This window comes from Dysidea avara, chromosome 1 (assembly GCF_963678975.1).
Source record: "Dysidea avara chromosome 1, odDysAvar1.4, whole genome shotgun sequence".
NCBI classification, from domain to species: Eukaryota; Metazoa; Porifera; class Demospongiae; order Dictyoceratida; family Dysideidae; genus Dysidea; species Dysidea avara.
Window position 1 is genome coordinate 33,496,204 of NC_089272.1, and position 23,350 is coordinate 33,519,553.

A 23,350-nucleotide genomic window follows, 5' to 3' on the forward strand; every position below is an offset into this window, starting at 1 on the left:
AGCTTATCCATGCATTTTATTATTTAGAATCAGCAAAGGCAGCTACAGTGGCTACACTCTATCTAGAAGATGGAATTACAGTGGTGACTGGGATGTAGAATGTCACATGAATTTTGGCTCAAGTTTCACAACTATTTGATGAAGCTAAATCATAACAAATTTAGCTGAAAAGTACTGCATTACTCCCGAATCCATCCCACTATCAACTTTTTTTATTTATTTTATTTATTTATTTATTTATTAATGCTTTACAGCACAAGTGCTGAAGGTCTGTAGGACACCTGGTCCTACAGCCTGTTCAAAGACTTTAGCTACATAAGGTGTGTTTTAATGAAGTGAGTGTCAAAAGATGGTTGTTATGGAATGGAAAATCTTGTTACTCATTTTTATTTTTCAATTCTTGTGTAAACCTTTATTTTATTTTATTTGATGGTAGCTACAAGTGTACAGTATAACGCTAAGAGTAGTGTAGTCAACTATATAGATATAGCTATATATATATAGTTGATTTTAGAAGAGTGCATGGTTTACAACCCATTAATGTGATAAAGGAGTTTTAGAACCTCTTCCTAAGCCTATGGTAATTAGTTTTAGAATAACTTCAACATTAAAACTCTGCATGGTATCACACATGAAGCAATTATAAAAGAAATCATTTCTGAACAGACAGATATTATCATGACAGCTAACATATACCCTAATGCTACTGTAATTGATTATTCAAATACCTCCTTAATTAGCTATGTGCATGTATCAATATATATAATTGTGACCTGATTTTGTAAAATCAGTCTTAATGTCATGCACATGTGTAAATACATAGAATTCTATACTTATATGTGTCACCACTAAAGCCCTGTTATATTTCACATAATTTAGGGTACTGACTAATGATTCTAATCACTGTAAAGCTGAGTAGAAGTTTGTAATACCTAAATATTCCAATTGTAAAATGTGACATTAAGAATGATTTTCCAAATTCTGGTCACAATTAAAAACCTTGCATGTTTTATGCCAGCATAACTTCTGCCATCGCATAATACTGGAACAATAATAGACAAAAGTTGTTCTTAATGATTATAATTATGTAGTTTGTATGTACATGTACAGTACCAGTGGAATCTTTGTACCAGTGTTTTAACTTAAAGAGTTATGACATATAAGCTGAATGCACTTACTCTAGTCACTATATTCATGAAAGCTGATAGACTAAGTGTTAAGGAAGTGAAAATGACAAGATATCTACTGTAACTGAAAAAAGAATTAGTTTATATCTGGCTGTGTATTTATAGTATCAGGCCACCAGCAGTAGATGACTGCTCAGGTCCACAACACACTCAAGACAACCATCAAAAACAGTACAGAGTAGAAAAATAATAATAATGATGTGCTGGCCTAGCCAACAGTATATTTATAGTGTATGTGTTAATTGTCATGTACGTTATGTGCCTATCAACTGATATTCTTAGAGCACACTCTTTAGTAGGGATTGAAGAATTGTCATTTTACTATTTCCTTAGAGAATCATACCAAACAAACAAACCATTAGTCATCATTTGTGATTCAAATCATACTACTGTTATAGTACCTACACAAGATCAAAATGCCTATAATTAAAAATACATTAGTCCATGAAATAAGACTCTTCCATTGGATCGGAGGAGCTCTGTCACAGTGACCAGATGGTGACTAAGCACCACAAATAAAGGCAATGATAGAATGAAGCAACGAGAATGAGAGGCAGCAATGAAGCCAGCGTAGAGTAACGGAATGATTTTGCCCCACTTTGTGAAAAGAAAGAAGACAAACATTTATAAAACAGTGGCTTCGTGAGTCAGACCCCAGTGGTTAAAAAAAACACAAGAGTAGTGAATGTAAATCCCACCTTATGAATTCATTAGCCATAAGCTTGGCATTTAGTGTTTTCATGTTTCCTGCAGGCAACATACTGCTGTGATGAACACTTATTAGATTAGAAGCAGCAAAAGCACATGCATATGCCTAGACTGCATGCTGCTGGGGATCAAGTTACCACTGGGTCTGGGATCATTCTTCACGTTTTAGTTATAATGTTGCTGACTCACTGTATTTAAGCCTTCTCACAGATCCCTACTGGGATAGCATTCACAGAATAAAAGGATTGAGTGACATCAATAAAGCATTTCTCTGACCCCAAAAGTCAGAAACCCATTCATGGTAACATCCAGATGAGCATTATTGAGTGATATTTTTCAAGTGACTCTACAGCAAGGGTCGCACATCCTTTAATGTTTTCAACCTGCCTTCTACTGCCAGTCTGGAACATTAAACTCTATTGTTACAGTAGTCAGTGGCGTAGCTAGACTTTTCGCCATGCCTGGGCAATGGGTGGGCAAGCCATTTCCTATGTAACACACATACAAATGCCCATCTTCATATGGACATCAATATAACATTTTTAAAATGCATTATGTATCATCCTACACTACTGTATGCAAGATGACTAATATCAGCCTAATAGAAGCGAACGCCTAGCTAGCTATTGGCCTTCTAACACATTACATACATCTAGCTACATGTGTCTTAATACCAGACTACTAAGATTCTTGAATTAAAGCATGAGGCGCTCTATCACGTGATGACTAATGCTCTGCCACTACAGTTATTAGCCTAGAAAAGTGGAAACAAAAAGAAAAGAATTGCTGACTGAACAAGTACTCCATACCGTTTGAACTGAGCAGTATCCACACGGATAGATGGGTGCTAATTTCACAAATACCTCTAGACTGCTTTGCCTCCCGAGTTTTGACCACACCAATAGCTACCGTGATTACTTAATCCAAATGTAAACCGTCCAGCCCACTATAGTGAAACCAATTCTTTGTCCTTGACTCCTTGCCACAATGCTGCGCAGTTTTTTGTAATCACGTGATCTTGCTTCTATTTATTGCCTCCTCTATTTGTGCACAATCAAGTTACTCGGAGGGAAAATCCCTTGGATAACCCCATCTCTGTTTAGCCAAAAAGAAGGAAACCATCGGCGAAAATGGCACGGTGAGTGTTGTATAAGTTGTGCTATACTTATTCTTGTACAGTGACTAGTTAAGTAACATTAGCAAAATCTCGAGCTATCCAGCCCACGTCTTTATAATTACTCTAGGAGCTGATGGTGGGGCAAAGAAGTCTGATGCCCGGGCAATGCCCTGGCTTGCCCGGGTTTGGCTACGCCACTGACAGTAGTTGGTTGACAACCCACAATCCCATAGCAGCAGCAGCAGCAGCAGCAGCAGCAGCAGCAGCAGCAGCAGCAGCAGCAGCAGCAGCAGCAGCAGCAGCAGCAGCAGCAGCAGCAGCAGCAGCAGCAGCAGCAGCAGCAGCAGCAGCAGCAGCAGCAGCAGCAGCAGCAGCAGCAGCAGCAGCAGCAGCAGCAGCAGCAGCAGCAGCAGCAGCAGCAGCAGCAGCAGCAGCAGCAGCAGCAGCAGCAGCAGCAGCAGCAGCAGCAGCAGCAGCAGCAGCAGCAGCAGCAGCAGCAGCAGCAGCAGCAGCAGCAGCAGCAGCAGCAGCAGCAGCAGCAGCAGCAGCAGCAGCAGCAGCAGCAGCAGCAGCAGCAGCAGCAGCAGCAGCAGCAGCAGCAGCAGCAGCAGCAGCAGCAGCAGCAGCAGCAGCAGCAGCAGCAGCAGCAGCAGCAGCAGCAGCAGCAGCAGCAGCAGCAGCAGCAGCAGCAGCAGCAGCAGCAGCAGCAGCAGCAGCAGCAGCAGCAGCAGCAGCAGCAGCAGCAGCAGCAGCAGCAGCAGCAGCAGCAGCAGCAGCAGCAGCAGCAGCAGCAGCAGCAGCAGCAGCAGCAGCAGCAGCAGCAGCAGCAGCAGCAGCAGCAGCAGCAGCAGCAGCAGCAGCAGCAGCAGCAGCAGCAGCAGCAGCAGCAGCAGCAGCAGCAGCAGCAGCAGCAGCAGCAGAGTTGCTGCAGAAATAACTTTTTCTATCAGGTCAAACCAGAGCCAAAAGTGACTGACAATCATCCATACAATTCAGAGAATGCAATAGATAAATACAATAAGTTTGTTGAGACAATTCCTCATGTCAATTTTAACCATCTAATGTAATAATAATAACACTCAACTTCTGATACACATGCAAGTAATTAAATACATTGCCGTGACCAACACAATCACAAGCTATATCATACTGTACCTACATACATATTGCATGTTTGTTGACGTATGTGCAATGTAACATTCCATCAAAATGTTCACACTGGCCCAACAAGGAAATTTGATGATTAAAACAAACTTCTGTTCGAATTATTCAGAATCATTTGTAGAGATCCCATTGCATTAGGTACTTTCCTTCTCTATTATTAAGCTATGCACCAGCATAAAGTAAATTAGAGACACCATATGCACTGTATACTGATAAAAATGAAATGAATGTTAATTCAGCATTCTTGAGTAGAGTATAATATGGTCAGTGTGCATGAAGATTTGTGTAAGTGGCACTTCATCATTGTATGCATATGATCTGTATCTGTTTCCTTTTGCACTTTGTCATTCTAGGCACTTTCAAGTTGTAAGTATAATCTAGTTGTATATTTGTGGCATTTTCTTCTCAAGAGGCACAGGAGACTAATTTATGATTTTGTGAAATGTGATGTGTAATTTGTCAGAATCTTTGTTGATATTTTTACTCTTTGATTACTATGGAGAGGCAGGCAAGGACAGTTTATCTACAAAACAGCATGAGCAAAAAAAATTAGTAAACAGTGTATGTGGCAGAAGGTACCATTAAATGTTGTCATGCTTGCCACATTTTGTCTGTATAATTATCCATTAGTCACCCAAGTGACCCAACAGTGATCAGTAGAAATAAAAATAACGTATTACATATGTATGTATTCAATCTTCTAATTTATGATTATTTAGCAAAACCGTTGTGTATTAAACGTACACTTATGAGTCTATTGAAAACCCTATGTGAAACAGAAACTCTTGCTTCTAAACCCCTGGAACAATGGTCAACCTACAATGCAACACTTAAAAAGTTTACAAATGAGTATAATAAAGTTTTGTACCAGTCACAAGAAGTAAAATATTTCACACAAGTGAAAGAATATTACTTGACTCACTATGAAGATATCTGCAGAAACGTTAGTGACTGCATAAAATCAAGACTAGGCTGGTCAGACCTTACCCTCATGAGGGACATTATAGTGATCCTAAATACCCTGGGCTGGGAAAAGTTAATACAAGAACACAGTCCTTTACATGAAATAGATAGACTTGTAACAAAGTTTAAAATCCCACTTGAAAGTGCTAGATACAAAATGTAAAAAAACACACAAAGGGTGTTTGTTAACTCCTATAAGATAAACATATATAATCACCTTTACTACAAAAATTTGATAAAGTTACAAAATGGGTTCATACAGTAAATATGCATGCTACATTTACGTACACCCCTGTACACTATGTCACAATTCTTAGACAACGTCTTGTTTACTGTTTTCGTCTAACTATATCAACATATGATACATGATCCTTTGAAGGAACAATATCCACATCATCATAATCTGTTCCATTATTGGCAACCATCAGTGATAATGGTGGTATAATAGCTGTTAAGCTTTTACTGTCCTTGACTATTCTCATGCTATTCTCAGTAAAAATGTAAGATGTTGCAGCACTTCTTTGGTCGGGTTTGGTTTCTTCAGCCGAACATGTAACTGGTAAACTTACAACAGTACACTCTAGGCCTGTATTAGACAGTTTGTTATACTCATTTTCTGTTAAAATCTGATTACTAACAGCTGGTTCTTTTACGTAATGATAATCATCTGTGGTAGCCACAGGTTGTTCCACATCATAGTTACCTCTAAAATGTGCAGAGAATGCTTCATTGCACCTTCTTTTTCCACCAGTTTTGTCACACATCACTCCTGGAGTTGATGACACTGCTTCTTTTGGTACACAACTTACACTGCTGTAATCATTGGGGTTGGTTTGTAGGACACTTTCATCATCAGCTTGTGGAACAGGATGGAATATATCATCAAAGTCTGGGCCAGTTGGTGACTGAGGGACTACACTTGAAGTAATTTCTGCATCATCTCCTGCTACCTCCATTTCCTCAAGAGCATCTGCTTGTGATGAGTCAGATGCTTTTCTTTGTCTAACACAACCACATACTGAGGTATCCATTTTCTTCTTTCTTCTAAATGAGCAGCATTTCAGCATAATAATTATATACATGGTATGAGTGAACAACAGTAATCCATTCATGTATACATGCATGTACAGGACAGTATGTAATTCTTGAAGTTCTTCATGTACAGTATAATGATAAGGTGAACAAGAAAATTAATAAGGATATTTGTAGTGTGTGAAACAATATTCTCAGAATCACATAGTAGGCCACGTACAAGCAAACATTGACACATACACCCTGTAGATGGACAGACGCACACATACATGTATACAATATCTGTAGTCACATACGTACCTGTATGTACAATAAAATGTAAGTACTGCTATAAAAATTACTGGTAACACTGCTGATAACACAGAAACTATTGCAAGTTTGTGGGTATAATCATTGCTGCCTTTGTGATCAGGCTCTTTGAAATCTTGAAGTTGTCCATCACAAGATTGGTTGCATGCAGACAGTAAAGCTATTCCAAGGTCAATACTTCCAGTCACTGTGCTATCCATTAAAAGGGAGACAATGTAGCGCAGTATCTGGTCTACTAGTTCAATACTGTAAACTGCCAGCTTCTTATTAATACATTTAAAGTATCTGGTGGGAATTTTAACTTTACATCCACAAATTTCTTGTATGTAATCTTGAAATGCAACAGAAAGGTTAGATGAGAAATTCTGTTAATAGAAGAACACATACAAGAATTGTGTTATATAATTATAGGCTAGTGTCTACATTGCCAATAATGTGCTGTATGTATTTAAACAATTTGTCATGTGGAATAGTAAATTAACTATACAACATATATGGCATGTGCATGAGTGATATGGTACCTGTATGTCAAAGTACACGAATCTATGTTCAGTCAATTACCTCAATGCATCGATTATTAAAGTCTGAAACTAAAAAGTTAATGATTTTATTGCTTTCAGTTGTGCTGCCACCATCCACATCTACAGTATAGTACAAAAAAAACAAAAAACAGAACTATTTACAAGAATAATTTACAGATATTAACAATCATACTATACACTCTAGGCTGCAAACAAAACAGTGTCAGTAGTGGAATAGCTAACAGTATTAACACATAACTATTATGTTTTAAATTCAATGCTGTGGTTTCCAGAAAATTTTGTTGACTTCAGTTTGTAGTGTATCAAGATAGCTCCACACCCATGTGATATTATAGCAAACATGTAGCTACTGTATGTACATATTTTCTCACAGTCATAGTGAGTGAAGACAGCTTGTTAGATACAGTACAAAGAAATGTAGCATCTTATGAATGTTGTGAACAGCAGGTATTCTATTATTAGCTACATCATGATGTTCTATAGTGTCACCTTACAGCTATACAATTCAGTAAAGTTAGCAGACAGTACTAAGAGTGGTGATTATATATGCAGATTATTGTTACAGTAGCTGTACTTAGTGATTCCTTGTTGCATCTACTGTATAGCAATAATAATAAATTATCAGGTTGCTTAAATGATGATATTCATAATTACATCATCTTCCTGGAATCCATCCCTCAATAACAAATAAGGCTTCTTTGATGATTTAAGAAGCCACTATATTTTTGTGATAAACTGTGCACAAATTGACATATAAGGACATAATACACTAACATAAATATATTATTTGTGTGCTTGTGCCATATTCATTCCATGCAGTACACTTGAATATCCCAGGTACATGGACATCAGTTAGTAATAATGATCCATTATCCAATTGGTGGAATTCTTTTTGTGGTATGCTGTCATTTGGTGGTAGGTGTTGCCAGTTGTAGAGTGGAGCTGGATTGGCACTCTCAATGATACAGGGTAGTATGACATCAGCCCCAGCTGGTATTGTTATTGACTGTCTTGATGATACTGACCATGGGGGAGCTGTACATTTAACAAGAATTTGCATCAAATGTCACAAAATGAAAAAAAACAACAAAAAAACTGTACAGTATGTAAGACTATGAGAGTATCTGTGATCTGCATCATACATACCATGAACAATTAAAGTATGGAACTTTGTCACAGTGGTTCCCGAGGTAGTAGCAACACAGGTGTAGTTGCCCATATCATCCAGGGTAGCATTAAAAGTGATTTCAGTGCTATCAACGGTATATCCCGATGGAGTAACAATATGAATACCAGGTTGTCCTTGTATAACAGTACAGTTTATTGAGATGATGGTCCCTAATATTGCTGTGGCTGGTCCATACATCATGATTTGAGGAGGAACTGTAATGTGGCAAATAAAATACATGCACATTGTAAATTCAGAAATATGAAGTTTATACAAATGGCATGGTACCTGTGGTCAGACGTATGTACATCCTACTAGGTGACCACCATTAGTATGAACTTCATACTGCTGAATTTACAGTGTAGCTATATGGGGACTACACTGAATATGAATATAATAGTATAGCCATATTCACTGCATGATTGTTTTTAAACAGAACCCAATACATCCTTGCTGCAGAAGTCACCAAAGTGACAGTATAACTCTCTCACAAACAACAACAAGTTGGGTATGCCAAATAGAATAGGTAAGTATTCCCCTATAATAATGAATTGCTGTGTAGACAATTTAAAGTATGTATGTAGACTTAGCCTTAGTCTCCAAGAGTACTAATGTGTCAATAGGTACCAATGTAATTGATGAATAGACAGGAGCCAAATATTTACCTCAAGGAATACCCTACTACCATTCACATTAAGAGCAACAACAACAACAAGAAGAAGGGCCAAGCCTGTAATCATTCCCTTTGCAAGAATAATAACCTTGTACATGAAGATTGACACTCCTTGTAATCAGCAGTGGTACTCCTTCACTAGCACATCTGTAATTGCCACTGTCTTTCATAGAAAGATCTATTAATGTTAGAGAAAAGTGTGTGCTGTTAAAAGTGACATGGTCGTCATCATCGCGGAGCCACTGTCCATTCTTTCTCCAGCCAAATGTTGCTAATGGTGATCCGTGAAATATTATCCTACACACCATAGTAATATTGAACCCAACTAATCCATAGTAGTCAGAGTTGATGACTTCAAAAACAGGAGCAACTACACATAGGGTATAAAGCTAGTATGTACATTAACACTCAATAATAGATCTTCTCATACATGTACAGCATATAAATATATAACTCTTAATAAGGATTGGAAATAGCATGGTGTCCTATATATAATTGGTTAGATATAAGAGTATTTCATATACCGCTTTGTAAAGCACAGAATGAATATTTCTTCATACTGTGAGATTAGTAGTGCAATATGAAAGCTCTGTAACGTTGAGCAATACCAACTGGTTTTAGTGGAAGCCATTGCTTTACAGAGAACTTGTATTATGGTGTTTCGGTTCTACAACAAAGAACACTTCTGTAAAAATTCTTAAAATTTTGTAGGTCATTAGAACTGAGGAGAATGGTTTATAAGCCACACCGCTAGTTTATGTACACTTTTGCTCAGTGTTGTTATACAGTTGTCACTGGCTCTCTTTTTGTAACTTGGCACAGTAGTGCAGCTATTATGTACCAAGCTTTAATCTAATGCTGAACAGCTAGTAACTTCTCTGAAAGGTTCTAAACTACGTACACTTGCAAACCCTGTAAAACTCCATCAAGGTTAGTATGTAACAGAAATATTACAGATCCACTCTTCATTGAAAATAAGGTTATTTCTGGTACATGATGCCATTTCCAATCCCTATTAAGACTAGTACATCTGATGCAGCTTACGAAAAGTACAATACATAGTGACGTATGTAGCTTATCTTAACATCATGATGTGTGTAACATACCTGCTCTAGTTACATTACTGGAACTACTACAAGGTCCATTTGGTTGGCAACAGTAATACTGTCCTTGATCTTCTGGCCTTACGGTCGGATAAAAAAACAGAGCGTAACCAATGACATGTATTGGACCAGTTTCTCCATACTGAAATGTGCTTCCATTTGGGAACAGCTTGTACCAGTTAGCATCCCATATGAAGTTGTAGAACACAAGCTCATCTTCGCTTCTGTTCTGACATCGTAATGAACCTTGATCTCCTTCCAACACATAGTGAACATGGGGCAATGACACAACTTTCCCCAAGACATAATCTATGTACAACAAATTATATTCATACATGTATTAATCGGCAACAACCTGTCAGCTACATACATAGCTACCAATTTTAGAATTGCAATGCAGTACAGTCTATAGCAATAATTGTACAGTACTTGAGCTACAGTTATGGTAAGCATAGCTACTATTGATGCAAACAGCTATTCTGGCTAGCTATATATAGCAGCATGGCACTACTGAATTGAAAAAAAAATGTTTGCAGAAAATATAAGCTAGCCACTGGATGCATGGCTAGCAAGCTATACTGTGGTAGCTATGTAGCTAGCTATGCCTTGAACCTTGCTCATCAGCCATAAAGAAAACACTGACAGTTATCAACAGCAGCACATGTCGTTCAGAAATAATCATCGTGGCTACTTTCTATGTATAGTTCGTTTGAGTAGCAGAACTAGCTACACAGGTACTGAGCTTTCTTTAATCCAAAACGCAGCGGTAACTTGTAGCTATACACGAACAGTAGCTGCAATGTCTGCACTGAAAATCTATCTCAATTCACCAGGTGAATCACATACGTCACGTGGTATTGCTGTTTTATACCTTTCGCCAGAATCTTCACGTGATGTTCATACGTATAGTCAAGCCGTACGTAGTTTTAACCGCGGACGGTGGCGCGGCACCAAGTCACCATAGCTGCTCACACAGCAGAAAATGTCGGGAAGGTTTTTGTTGTTTATATCGATGCTTCTGGGGATTTTCAACTTATGTTTACCCTCCAACTGTAGCGAGAATGTGAAAGTACTCATACATGACGATGAAATACTGCGACTATCTTGTGAAGGTCCTTCTACTGTAGAGTGGTACATTAGAGGTAAACAAGATCGATACGTCGGTAGTGCAAACAATCTGGCCGTTAATCTAAATAGCACCAGTTGTGGCAACTATTACTGCAAGAATGTATCTGATAACTCCACTGTGAAAGATGCGTTGGTGCTACCAAATGGTGAGTTTTAGCCACGTGACTCTACTGAGGTAGTTACATTGTAGCTATGGTAGCGGGGTGGTAGATAATTGAGTTAATAGCTACGTAGCTAGAGCTACAGGGTTTATGGATTACTAGTGCGTAGTCTCGCGTGCCTTGTATTACAAGGCACGCGAGACTACGCACTAGTTGTAATAAATGCTAATAAAATGTGCTTACTTTCATGAGTTTATAAATTGATCTTGGCCTGACAAAGTTTAGGGTCAGGCTACTTTTTCTCCTTCACAGCGCTTATCGATCGGGAATAATAAGCGCCTACTCTAGAGTTGGCGCTTATGATTTCTAATCGATATTAAAGCGCCGTGACGGAGAAAAGAGTGGACTGGCCACGCTGCGTGACGCCTATAGTCTCGTGTGGCCTGACCTCTATTTCAGTGCAGGGGCTTATTGATTAGAAAATATAAGAAAAGTACGGGTGCTTAGCCTCTAATTGATTAGCCCCATCTGGCATTGAACCAGAGTTCTGGGTACAAAAGTCTATGTGGCACCTTATTTTAAAGCTAGCCACATTTTAAATCACTGCATGCTTTGATGTGTTTGGTTTGGGAATACATAGCTAAGAAAAAATTATACACGAGTGTGGGAAAATAAGAATCAAAATAAGTCACTATGCAATCACATTTTAAAAACCTTTCATTGCTAAGTGCTAAATATAGTTACTGTACATAGCTATAGTCATGATGGCTGACTTTATTGCAAAAGTTACTATATGTATGTATTTAATACATGTAGGAAATCCAGTCTGTGAGGAAGGTCTTGGTGTTCTTCATCTGTGTCAACTAATAAATCAACAAGTTTTGTTTACTCATGAACTGTTTGTCAATGGAAGTTATTTTAGTCATCCTTGTGAACTATTACGAGATGATAGGCTTGTGCCATGTAACATAAATTCAAACCATTGCAACTTTCGCATTTCAAGTATGAACATTTCTTCATCATATTCACTCCAGTGCGTGATTTGCCGAGACAATATAGTTGTTAAAACAGGAAAATTTTACTTTAATTTTCATTCATTGCCACCTTGTACAGGTAAGTGTTAATAATCCATTCAAAAAGAGCCAAGCTATATATGACTAAAGGGTACAGTTTGACTACCACCATTTCACAACTTTTCATCCTATACAATTTGTGTGCTGCACCTTTTTTCATGGCTTGGCTGTGTATGTGTGTATATTAATTTTATATTTGCAAGCCTCAAAAGCCTGGCTTTGTGGCTTACTTGTTTTTCCTTTCTGAAGAAATATTATTGAGTATTTCAGACAGAAATGTTACAACATTGCTTTACATTCATATAAAATGCATTATTATGTACTAGCTACACTGATTCTGTCCCATAATCTAATAGTACAATGTATTGTATTTATCTGTATAGATGTTCCAATGTTCCAGCATTTATTTCTTTGTGAACTGGCTGAAACATTTTGTTGCTTCTTGTAGCAGCTGCTGTTGACATCCTTGTGACAAGTCATAGGTTTCATTAGTTGTAGTTAGCCTTGCTCTACCTGTCAAGGCATTGTTATTTCATATCTGCCCTTAAAATAAGACAGCACCCCTGGCCTTCATTTAGGATCCAGAATTCATTTGAGTCTGGCTTTAGTATGGATAAAATGAAGTCATTCAACGAAACTACGTAGAATGAAGAGAGGCATTAACTTACTTGCACAAAAATTATAGACATTTACATTTATAGTCTTAGTCATAATGTTACGTAGTAGACAGAAAAGTGAAAATAGAATTTAGGAATTATGTTACCTGGTAGAGATCTTCACATTAAGAAATAATGGAAGTAGTCTATAAGTGAGATTATTACCTAATAGGTAAAATTAATCTCTACTTTAGTCATGATGGTTATTGCTAGCTAAAGTACAGGTTGATGATCTCCCTAGTTTCTTACATTTTAATGAGGCTACAAAATTCCTTCCACTTGTATGAAATTAGTTGTTGCTATTAAAGGATTGAATAGTTATAATATACAACTCTGTTGATACTTGAAGTGTATTACAGAAGACGTTCTTGGTTGGTTTATTAGAGAGACACTTTGACAATTGTTTATCATTCAGGTTTGATATAATTATGGATTCTGTAGTCACTGACTTAGTATAATGCAGACAACATAAATATTTCATGGTCATACATGCTTCCTTGTAGATGCTTCTTTTTCCATTTTACATCAAAAAGTAATATTATTGGAGGTACTTTTAAAGTGAATCATTAAACTAATGGGTAGAAATGTGGGTCACCATGTGTAGTATTAAGGATAGTCAATAGTTACTGTACGTATTTCATTACATAGCTATGTGATACTGGTCTTTAAATTGAAGGATACTGCTTCTAATTACTTTACCCATCAAAGCCATATAAAACTTTACAAAATGCATGCACCATACGGCACTGCTCAAACATAACATTGTCTTGTGAGAGTGCGAATGATTAAAAAACTTGCTAATTAAATGGCATGGCACCCATTTTGCTCATGAGTATTCTTCCCAAGCAAAGTGGGATGGATACTTGCTAGTGAAATGGGTGCCATGCCCTTTAATTAGAGAGTTTTTTATTGCTCGCACTCTTGCAAGACGACGTTGTGTTTGAATGGTACTGTATACTGTATAGCAGTAAATTTTCGAGGGATGAAACTTTCGCGAATTTCGCGAGTGATGATAGCTTTGTGAAAATATAATCAAGTTTCATCCCTCAAAAATTTCCCACTATACGGTATATCTGCATAAGCCACTATAGTGGCTATTGATATTAATTTTGTCAATTGATAACTCATGTATGGTAGGTCTTCAGCACTAGTTAGTTGTGAGGAGCTTCCCTGAGCTTGAGGCCAAGCTCGTTGCTGGTGCTAGGCACAATCACTTTAGTGGTGTGAGTCAATATCGCAGGTGCAAATGTGCAGCTATCTCACGGCATTCTATTTCGCTAGCTATTTCTACTACTGTATTTTAAATTTGCCATAATAAATTTTTATCATTAATTTTCATAAAGTGATGAAAATATGAAATTTAAACGATGAGTATTTCAAACGTTGAAATTTTTGGTAATCTGCTAGTCAATACATGTGCCGCCTACATGGCTTGCTTCTAAAATGTTGCACCAAAGGCTAATCAGGAGTTAATAAACATAATTATGTGCAGTGTACTGCTAACAATATACTGCATATTAAAGGGCTACACAGTTACTGTAGCAAGCAGCCAATAGACTTTTCATAAATTTTCCTTACTCAGGTTGTTTTTACACATTCCTTGAATTTTATTATCTGCAATAACATAGTAGTGGACAGCCAAAGTTTCAACCTTTTATGATGAATAGCCTTGGGAGTTATATCACTAGGTAGTTGGAATAAAACTGACAGCTGTTGCCACCCAGTGAACCTGCACTGGGATACTTGTGCACCACTCAAGCACTTGAGTCTTGTGCAGGCAAATACTCCTGGGGTAGGACTAGTAAGGAGGACCATTAAGGTCGAGACAAGCTGTGGAATCCGAAGTTTCATGACAATCAAACCCTGTTAAGCAATAGTCTCGCGTTGCCAGACCCTAATTCTCCGCACGGCGCTTATCGATTGGAAATTATAAGCGCCTGCTCCGAAGGGTCTGGTGACTCTACAATAGACTATCCGTGTTCAGACTTCACCAGCGGCATGGTTGGTGTTGATTGGTTGTGGGTCCACACTGAAGAGGCGTTAATGGAGACTATGTGTCGTCATCGAATTGTAAGGGCTGCTTTCAACGTAGATTTGGCGCGCAATCCAGTCCCAGAATCAAAGGATGGAGCGTTGCTGCCTTTGTCTGTCGCTTGTGACGGACAGTACATCCAAAAGCAAGCGAAGAAAGCTTTACAATGTCAGCTGTGCCGAGTACAAGGTTGTACTTGAAAGACTGAGTCTACAATGTGCCAAGCGTCCATTTTCTTCCTACCAAGAAACTAGCAATCGTGATGCGTACCTATGCCATCGCTGCGTTGATGAAGTCAAGTCGATTGATAAGTTAGAGAGGGCTTTGCAAACGAAAACACAGAAGGTTTTGGACAAGCTAAACCGCTTGACTATACTTCCTCAATCAACACAAGTGACAATAGGACACAAGAGGCCTATTGTAGCTTCTACAAGCAGCAATCCATCAATGCTTGAGCGACAAAAGAGACCAAGTGTAATTCCACCTCAACAAACTTCTAGTGCCACCAATCCTGGTCAGCCTAACCATCAATCAAGTTCACAAATTGATCTCTCTGTAAGTTACAGTTTAGTTCAATAGATTTTGATAAATAGTTTGTTAAATGCATTAATGATACTGATATTATGTACTGCAGGTAGTGATAGATTATCAATCTGGACCACGTCGCTACAAGATAACAGACCCTCTGCGTAAGAGCTATATTAGAAAGCTGACGTTTAAAAGATACAAGAAACTTGCTGGTCTCTTAGTCAATTCAAGCACTACAGCTAAATGCTTCCGTGATTCCTTTGGAAGAAAGGTCTGCAGTGAGCTGGCAGATATTTGCAGTAAGAAGGCCGATTCACTCTTACGAGATGTCAGTGAAGCAGTTCAGCTGGGAGACAGTGTGGTTAGAGTTTGAGCGAAGGCTACCTACATTGGTTGGCTTGCTCCAGTTAATATTGCCATCTTCTAGCAAAGCAGTTTTGTGCTTTATTATTGGAATTATTCTGAAGAATAGATCACCACACATGGCTCTCATCCAACGAGCAGTGTCAGTTATGTTGTATGCCCATGGTGCTGGCAAACAGGTACACAGGTACTTTTAATCAATTTTGTGGTAACGACTTCATACATAGGTTTACAAGAGCTTGCAGCCACTAATGGTATGTCTTTCTCACAAGAGAACAATTGCACTTGTCAATCGGCTATCAGAGGACCATGACGCAGATGTTTTATTTTGGGCAGAAGATTTGAAGAGGTTTATCGAGGTAAGTATGTATTGTTAAGGGCCAGACCATTCTTTTTTTTTATTTGGTTCGGTTTGAGTACCCACACTTGTTCTCAAGATCCCAGTTGTGGCCGGGATATTTTTTATACTCTGTTACTACAATCAATGTAAAAATTACAAAATCATAGCGTTCCTGTTTTTCATTGAAAGTTTGAAATCTGTCTCTTCAATTTAATACTCACGCATAGAATTAATCTCGACCACAACCAGGATCTTGAGAATGAATGTTGGTAATGAACTACTTTCCAAAAGAAGAAAATGGTTAGGTCATGTGAGACTGGTCGGTTTCCTTGATTAAATAACTTAAGTTTACCACATTGCTAATTTTTTTGTGTGAGCTCCTTATAACAACTATGTGTTTAAGGACACATCGTACTCTTTGTTATTCATTATCATTCAGGAGCAGCCAGTACACCATGACATTTTAATAGCTGGTGATGAGATTGACATGGATCAATTCGAATCTCCTGCCCAAGACGAGGATTTTGTGATTGATAGCAACCCAATAAACAGCAGCTCATCAACATCGAGCAGTGACGATGATGTGCCCACAGATGATAGTGAATCATCAGTCATGGGTTCACCAATTGATAGGTCATACACTGTACAAGAGACATCAATGAGTGAGCTGGAGGCTTCCTTTATACCACCACCGCACAGTCCAATCAGGCTTTCAGATGAAGACTGTACCTCTCCTCGACAAACCGAGGAAGTGTATCCTACTGCTGCGGAAAACAGTGTCGATCAACAGATGGTGACAAACTATACTCTTCGAGATGTCCCTGCAAACGATATCACTTGTACTCCCACTCTTAATCCGGGAAACCAGTCTCATTGGTCTGGGTTTAAAATAGTCATTGACAATGTGGATAAAAACTTTCGACCCAGATATCAACGAGTTGACCACCAAACTAAATCTTTGCACTGTGTCCACATGTATGCTTCCAAAGACCGAATTGACTTTTCATCGTTTTCTAACTCTAAGCCGGAACAAGTTAGTGTGACACCAGAGGACATTTTGCCAAATTACAGTGATTTTTCTGGTATAAAGGAGCACTTTAAAGTACTTGTTTCAAGGTTTGCGTCTTTGTATGTTACAAAAAATGTTTATGTTGCTTGAATCACTAGGGTGCTTGTGCAGCGTTTGGAACAATTTTCATCCCAGAAGAGAGATGTTCAGTGGCACTTACCTAGTGCATACAGCAACGAGATGTCAATGAAATCCACCGTAGTACGTTCATCCCAGTTTACTGTTACAGGGTGTTTATTGTCCATATCGTTCAGGTACCACTTGGCATAATTGATCAGAATGAAAACAGAGTTGACGAGATGGCTGAAATATTGGACCAGTTACACAAATACGTCCCTGCTAAGTCGTATGAAGTTACTACACACTTGATTGATGAGGGAGAAGAGTTAGTACACAGAGGATACAACTTTCATCAGATTGCGTGCACAGGTGATCAACTGACAGTAGCCCGTCAGCGTACTGCCAAAGCTGTACGGCACCATTCCGAAGATGAACTAGATCGATTAGAAGGATTGGTTCCATCTGTTGAAGATTGGCATACCAAGCAATTGCTCGTAAAGGTAAAGTTGTGAACACTTTTGTAAGACTTGTATAATTTTATGTAGGTGATATGGAAGTGGCTATATTCGAAGCAGTCATCGACTGAAATAGGAACTCTCTACCAGCTCAAAAACACAATAAACAGAACAAACGTCCCTTCAGATCCCAAAGACAACCTCAATGCTTGTGAAGACTTCTTGGGAGTGGTTTTAGAAGCACACATTGTGGCTGCTGCAAAAACCCTTTTATCATCTACCGAGTATGAGTCTGTCTTTGGTTTAGCCGCATCGATAGTTGATAGCTTTCTTCAGATTGATTTGCCCAATACACAGCCATCTCAAACACAGCAGCCGGGTAGATCAAGACGTCGTGGAACCAGACAACAACCTGTACCAGTTGATGGCGTTCACATTTACGGAACTGATGTCTTAACACTGGGACTCTTGTGGTTGGGATTTAGTGATGCAATTAAGGAAGGTGATGGGGATAAAGTCTTTGTATACTGGAAGTTTCTTCTGTTAGTCTTTAAGAGTGGAGGATGTCGCAACTACTCTATTGAGGCTGTTAAACTGCTTTATCAGACACACACCTTGTCTCCCAGGTTAGCAGCTCAATTGAAGTGGGGAAGGTTTATTAATACGCACGGAAGGCAGGGATGCAATATTTCAGGAGATTTATATTTGGAGCACCTGAATAATAGACTAAAAGGAACTTTGTGTAATCTTGGACCCAACAATAAAACTGATACTATTCAGCGGGCGGCTAAGACTGTTGGTGTGGTGAGCAAGGTGTGCCAACAATTTGAAAAGGAGACGTGTACTGTTAAAGACAGTGATAATCACAAACGCAAGCCATATACACAGGATTTTAACTTGATCTTAGCAATTCTCGAGGAAAAGGATGTGTTCTCAAACAAGCCAAACAGGGCACACAAGAGTTTTGCTCTGACACAAGGACACATGCAAGGTTTTAACGATGATAAGATTCATAAATGGCTACAAGATAAAATTGAAAGTGTCAAGAAATATTATTAAATTATATTGTTTGTAATTTTTTTTTTTACTCAATCAAATTTTACTCAAAGTATATTACTGTATGACTATAAATTGTTATGATTGATAACGATGCACACAGTCTATACAATCACAATTCTTTGCACAGTTGTCACAGCACTGACATTTTGGTGAGATCTCTCCAACGGTGTCTACGTTGTAAAACAAAAACCTCTTGAACAAAAGATTTCTGCGGCATTGTGAAGCATTAGTGCCGTATGATCTCATCTCTGGTGTTACATCTTTTGGCGGATTCCCATAAAACAAACAAGCTTTGGCTGGTTCTCCATCTCTACCAGCACGGCCAGTCTCTTGAACGTATTCCTCAATAGTGCCTGGAGTACCATAGTGAATTACTTTTCTTATATTAGGACAGTCTATTCCCAAGCTGAAAGCTGTAGTCGCAATAACCACTCTTAATCTACTGGTCATAGAAACGAATGATTCCAGTACTTTCTGCTTCATCTTCCTTTTGGAAGCTCTAGTGAACATGTCAACAAGTCTAAAGCGATGTAATCCCTTTGGATAGCCAATAGGCTCGGTGAAACTTGACCCCATCATTATTTCTAATGTACGATAAATGTCACCACAATCACTGTAACTCCGACAAAAAATAATTGTCTTTGGGTATGACACACGATGTCTCATCAATACAGTGGACAAACGGCGACAGAAATCTTCCAGCTTAGGGAGCTTTGCAGTTGAATACAATATGTTAGGAACATTAGGGGACAATCCAATAACTGCAGGGTCATGAAGAGACAGGCGTTCCTTAACTACCTTCAGGGTATCCAATGTGGCTGTTGCAGTCAAAGCCATAACATTCACCGCAATCAAGCTACGTAACTCTCCAAGTTTAGAAAAATCTGTTCGGAATTTATCACCCCTACAAGGACAGTTATGTAGATGACAGAAAACGAAATGGTAAACTCACCAAGTCTTTACACAATGTGCCTCATCAACGATTAAAGCAACCATTCTTTCTTTGTATGCTTCACTGCGCAGCATATTCCTAAAAGCCTTATTGTGAATAATGCTTTCAGGACTAATAAAAACTATTTCAATATTTCCCTCTAACACTCTCTTGGTCTCCTGCCAATCTATTTGCTGCTCACCAACATATGCAGCATTAATCCCCCTGCTCTGTAGCTTGACTGTTAGGTCCACCTCAAGTGATGTTAAAGGACTTATACAAACAGCCAGGCTGCTATTGCAACCTAGCCAAGATAACCACTTTCACCATTATTTATACACCAAAGATCTTACCTTTTATTCTATTAAAGATTGCAGGAAGCAAAGCAAAGATGATAGATTTACCATATCCAGTTGGCAAAGCTACGAACACATCCCTTCCAGATAAAAACGCTGTAATAGCTTCCATCTGTTTTGGCTTAAGTCTGTTTATCCCCATCTGATGAGCAACATCGTCTATCATACTCTCATTAACAGTGGCGGTAGCTTCTGTACTGGCGGTCATTGCAACGGCGTGTCTCGAAGCGTGTTACTCACTGGATTGCGCGCCAAATCTACGTTGAAAGCAGCCCTTACAATTCGATGACGACACATAGTCTCCATTAACGCCTCTTCAGTGTGGACCCACAACCAATCAACACCAACCATGCCGCTGGTGAAGTCTGAACACGGATAGTCTATTGTAGAGTCACCAGACCCTTCGGAGCAGGCGCTTATAATTTCCAATCGATAAGCGCCGTGCGGAGAATTAGGGTCTGGCAACGCGAGACTAGTTAAGCAAGACAAGGATGGGAATTTGCTTCCCCATTTAACACCAGATATCCATTGATGTTACAGCTGGGTGGGCTGCTTCCCCAAGCCACCAGGTCCCCATTAAACAGCTGGGTAGAATGAAGCAATGTGAATAAAGTTTCTTGCTCAAGGAAGCATAATTGGGCATCGATCCCGGAAATGTTTGAATACCAGGCCAATCGATGCTTGGCAAGGTTTCACAAGTGTTACAGTAATTCACACGGACACAGACACACCACCACACAGACACACACAGACACACATTGTTATGAAAACAATTTCAGTAAACCAGACACATACCCACAACTGGCCTTGTGGATGCATGCTTGGTTTAAAAAGTTGGCAGACAAGTTAGTGTATGGAAAAATCGAGAATTTTATAAGTCACATAGTATAGAGATTATTCCAATAACATGTTATTTAACAAACAAGATCATTATTTGTAGTGCTAATTTAATCGCTAATTCAGCCCACAGTATATTATATAGTTATACAACGGCCACGAGTGCTCTGCCTGATATAAACGCACGAGCCTGAGGGCCGTTAGGCCCGAAGGCAAGTGCGTTTATACAGGCAGAGCACGAGTGCACGTTGTATAACTGTTATGTACCACTCACCTAATAGGTGGGGAGAGTCTCACAAGACAGCTGTAACACTTATAAAGGCCAGGTTTCTAACATCGATTGTGGGTAACCAAGCCGGACGTTGCGATGACGTTCCCCTTGCAGTACTGCAGTCACCTGAGATATTGAAAGCTAGTACGCTATGAGTTATATCACTAACCTGCATTCGCTGTTCGACTCTCATCATGTAGTGCTCAGCGTCCCATATAGACTAAGCACCAGACTAATCGCCATAGTGATTCTCTCGAGTGAAAAAAAGCAGTTAAATAGACGGTTTAAGTAAACAAAACCTAACTACTAAACGATACTAGTATGATTCTTACTATTCACACTGGCTAAACTCGAATCTGGTGGCATGACAAAACTGGTTACCACAATCGAACATAAAGGTTAGTATTATTTAGAATATATTTGTTTTATTGAGTCATTGTCGAAGTGGACTACAGTTTAATCTGGGCTAAGATGGCACCAGACTAGTAAGGTGTATAAGTACGTTTATATATATGTAGACTAGAGTTGTGGCCACCCGCGTTGGCTTTTTCGATCGCCATTGGCTGCTTGTAAACATTATACGTATTGGTGACGTCATGGCCCACAATCGACCTTTACATGTCAGGCTATAGAAGAATTCGAGTGATCTGTGAAGTGTCTTTCCACCTATTAGGTGAGGTGTCGTAGTGGTCTTCGCCACCGGCACTTGTGCTATGCTGCACAAAACCGCAGCCAGTGCAATATCTGTATATTGCACTGTGGTCGGTGCATTATAACTTATAATGGACTCATTGTGGTCTACAAAACCACAACCAGTGCATTATAAGTTATAATAAGTTACAAATTATGGCACTGGCGGTGCCTTTGAACTTCCCACGCAGAGTGGTACATATTTAACAAAATCCCAGCATGGCTGAAGTCAATTTATGATTATCTCTTTTGTTTATGCATGCACTGCTTATTGTAATGATCTTGTAAGACTCTTGATTTTTCCTTACACTTGTAAAACCTAAATATAATCTAACAATCTAGGTTGCACTGTTAAAAATGACACAAAAATTATAAGCCAAACCAATATTCAAATAAGATACTACAAAGCAGCTGTATGTAGCAGTCAGTTTTACACTGACCTACAATGTCTTTAACAGTTGCTCAAAAAATCTTGTTACTTTGCTCTTATTTTGTGCTGATTTCTGTTAAAACATAGTATTATTTATATGTTGACCTACCATCCATATAATTCATATAATTATATAATTCATATAATTATATACTCTTGAGATTTTTGCCCATGAAACAACCAATCAAGCTGAAACTGCTAGACTGTATCTTGATAATCGTATATTATGGGCACGAAATCAGTTGGTTAGACATTTACTGAGCAGAACATGATACAGTATTTATGTTTCAGATTTTATTATATTTGTTTGTTTCAGATTTTTATTTATATGTTTAGATTTTTAATTACTTTTTTTAAATTGTGCTTCCTACTATTAAACGCTACCATGCTTAAGATAACACAAGATTTTGTTATTTTTCATATTAGTTGCAAGTACTTCTAGTACTGGAGTTTCTAAGAGTACAAACATTAATGGTGATACCACTACTACATTGAGTCACTTGCCTATGACTGATAAGATTAGTACTGGATTATATGTGATCAGTACAACTACTGTACAAACAGAAAATGTCTCAACTTCTACTACTGCTGGTAAGTCCGTTGTAGCTAAACGTACCAGACTTTGTAAACTTGGCACAAATGCTGATAGGAAAAAAAACATTAACACAAAGTTTCTACATCATCTGATTAACAATTTCCATACCAATTTTGCTTATAATGTGTGCATAGATTTTGTTAGATTTTAGCATATTAAAGTGCTGGACAGGCTGTTATCAATTTCTGGAATAATAGGTGATCAAAAGAAGCAGGAATTAAGAGTCAGGAGTAATTTAGGAATGATTAGGCTTTTTGGGTAACTTGTTTAAGTTTTACTTGCAGCATAATAAGAGAAGTTGTTTAGAAGCACCCATAAAACATTCCTAATGTAATATTGGAATTATTAAAAATTGAGATACTTTAGAACAATAACTTACCCTAATAAAACACTCACGTGACTGCTGTAGT

General features: G+C 38.5%; 4 protein-coding genes across 5 annotated transcripts in view; 2 read left to right on the top strand and 2 right to left on the bottom strand.

The window, feature by feature from the left end:
- Positions 1-5,243: 5,243 nt before the first annotated feature.
- LOC136262527 (uncharacterized) lies at positions 5,244-10,814 on the bottom strand. Its single transcript, XM_066056831.1, has 8 exons — positions 10,579-10,814; positions 9,970-10,275; positions 8,952-9,233; positions 8,169-8,405; positions 7,797-8,057; positions 7,042-7,121; positions 6,472-6,845; positions 5,244-6,183 (listed from the first exon to the last, which is right to left on the bottom strand). The coding sequence occupies exons 1-8, from the start codon at positions 10,646-10,648 to the stop codon at positions 5,469-5,471; spliced, it is 2,325 nt and encodes a 774-aa protein (XP_065912903.1). The 5' UTR covers positions 10,649-10,814; the 3' UTR covers positions 5,244-5,468.
- A 66-nt stretch (positions 10,815-10,880) lies between these two features.
- Positions 10,881-23,350, top strand: part of LOC136262536 (uncharacterized) — a 39,959-nt gene continuing 27,489 nt past the window's right edge. For both annotated transcript variants that reach the window (XM_066056851.1, XM_066056843.1), the window contains exons 1-3: positions 10,881-11,240; positions 12,012-12,308; positions 22,772-22,936. In XM_066056851.1, the coding sequence (XP_065912923.1) occupies positions 10,949-11,240; positions 12,012-12,308; positions 22,772-22,936 (754 nt within the window). In that variant the 5' untranslated portion in view covers positions 10,881-10,948. The remainder of the gene's footprint in view (positions 11,241-12,011; positions 12,309-22,771; positions 22,937-23,350) is intronic.
- Positions 14,254-18,892, top strand: LOC136262517 (uncharacterized). The gene is made up of 7 exons (XM_066056819.1): positions 14,254-15,511; positions 15,591-16,026; positions 16,075-16,206; positions 16,627-17,303; positions 17,355-17,457; positions 17,511-17,816; positions 17,862-18,892. Exons 2-7 carry the CDS (start codon positions 15,811-15,813, stop codon positions 18,828-18,830), a joined length of 2,403 nt encoding a protein of 800 aa, XP_065912891.1. The 5' UTR covers positions 14,254-15,511; positions 15,591-15,810; the 3' UTR covers positions 18,831-18,892.
- Positions 17,850-20,586, bottom strand: LOC136262549 (ATP-dependent DNA helicase Q1-like). The gene is made up of 3 exons (XM_066056864.1): positions 20,115-20,586; positions 19,783-20,065; positions 17,850-19,734 (listed from the first exon to the last, which is right to left on the bottom strand). The coding sequence occupies exons 1-3, from the start codon at positions 20,323-20,325 to the stop codon at positions 18,906-18,908; spliced, it is 1,323 nt and encodes a 440-aa protein (XP_065912936.1). The 5' UTR covers positions 20,326-20,586; the 3' UTR covers positions 17,850-18,905.

What these genes read in the sequence shown, in the direction of transcription:
- LOC136262517 (XM_066056819.1), top strand. Translation starts at nt 15,811, where the DNA reads ATGTCAGTGAAGCAGTTCAGCTGGGAGACAGTGTGGTTAGAGTTTGAG. An exon ending in CCCATGGTGCTGGCAAACAG is followed by an intron (nt 16,027 to 16,074) that starts GTACACAGGTAC and finishes CTTCATACATAG; the next exon opens with GTTTACAAGAGCTTGCAGCC. An exon ending in ATTTGAAGAGGTTTATCGAG is followed by an intron (nt 16,207 to 16,626) that starts GTAAGTATGTAT and finishes ATTATCATTCAG; the next exon opens with GAGCAGCCAGTACACCATGA.
- LOC136262549 (XM_066056864.1), bottom strand. Translation starts at nt 20,325, where the DNA reads ATGACCGCCAGTACAGAAGCTACCGCCACTGTTAATGAGAGTATGATA. An exon ending in AATCTTTAATAGAATAAAAG is followed by an intron (nt 20,066 to 20,114) that starts GTAAGATCTTTG and finishes TATCTTGGCTAG; the next exon opens with GTTGCAATAGCAGCCTGGCT. An exon ending in GCACATTGTGTAAAGACTTG is followed by an intron (nt 19,735 to 19,782) that starts GTGAGTTTACCA and finishes CTGTCCTTGTAG; the next exon opens with GGGTGATAAATTCCGAACAG.
- LOC136262527 (XM_066056831.1), bottom strand. Translation starts at nt 10,648, where the DNA reads ATGATTATTTCTGAACGACATGTGCTGCTGTTGATAACTGTCAGTGTT. An exon ending in CAGTAATGTAACTAGAGCAG is followed by an intron (nt 9,234 to 9,969) that starts GTATGTTACACA and finishes CCCTATGTGTAG; the next exon opens with TTGCTCCTGTTTTTGAAGTC. An exon ending in CCATACTTTAATTGTTCATG is followed by an intron (nt 8,058 to 8,168) that starts GTATGTATGATG and finishes TTAAATGTACAG; the next exon opens with CTCCCCCATGGTCAGTATCA.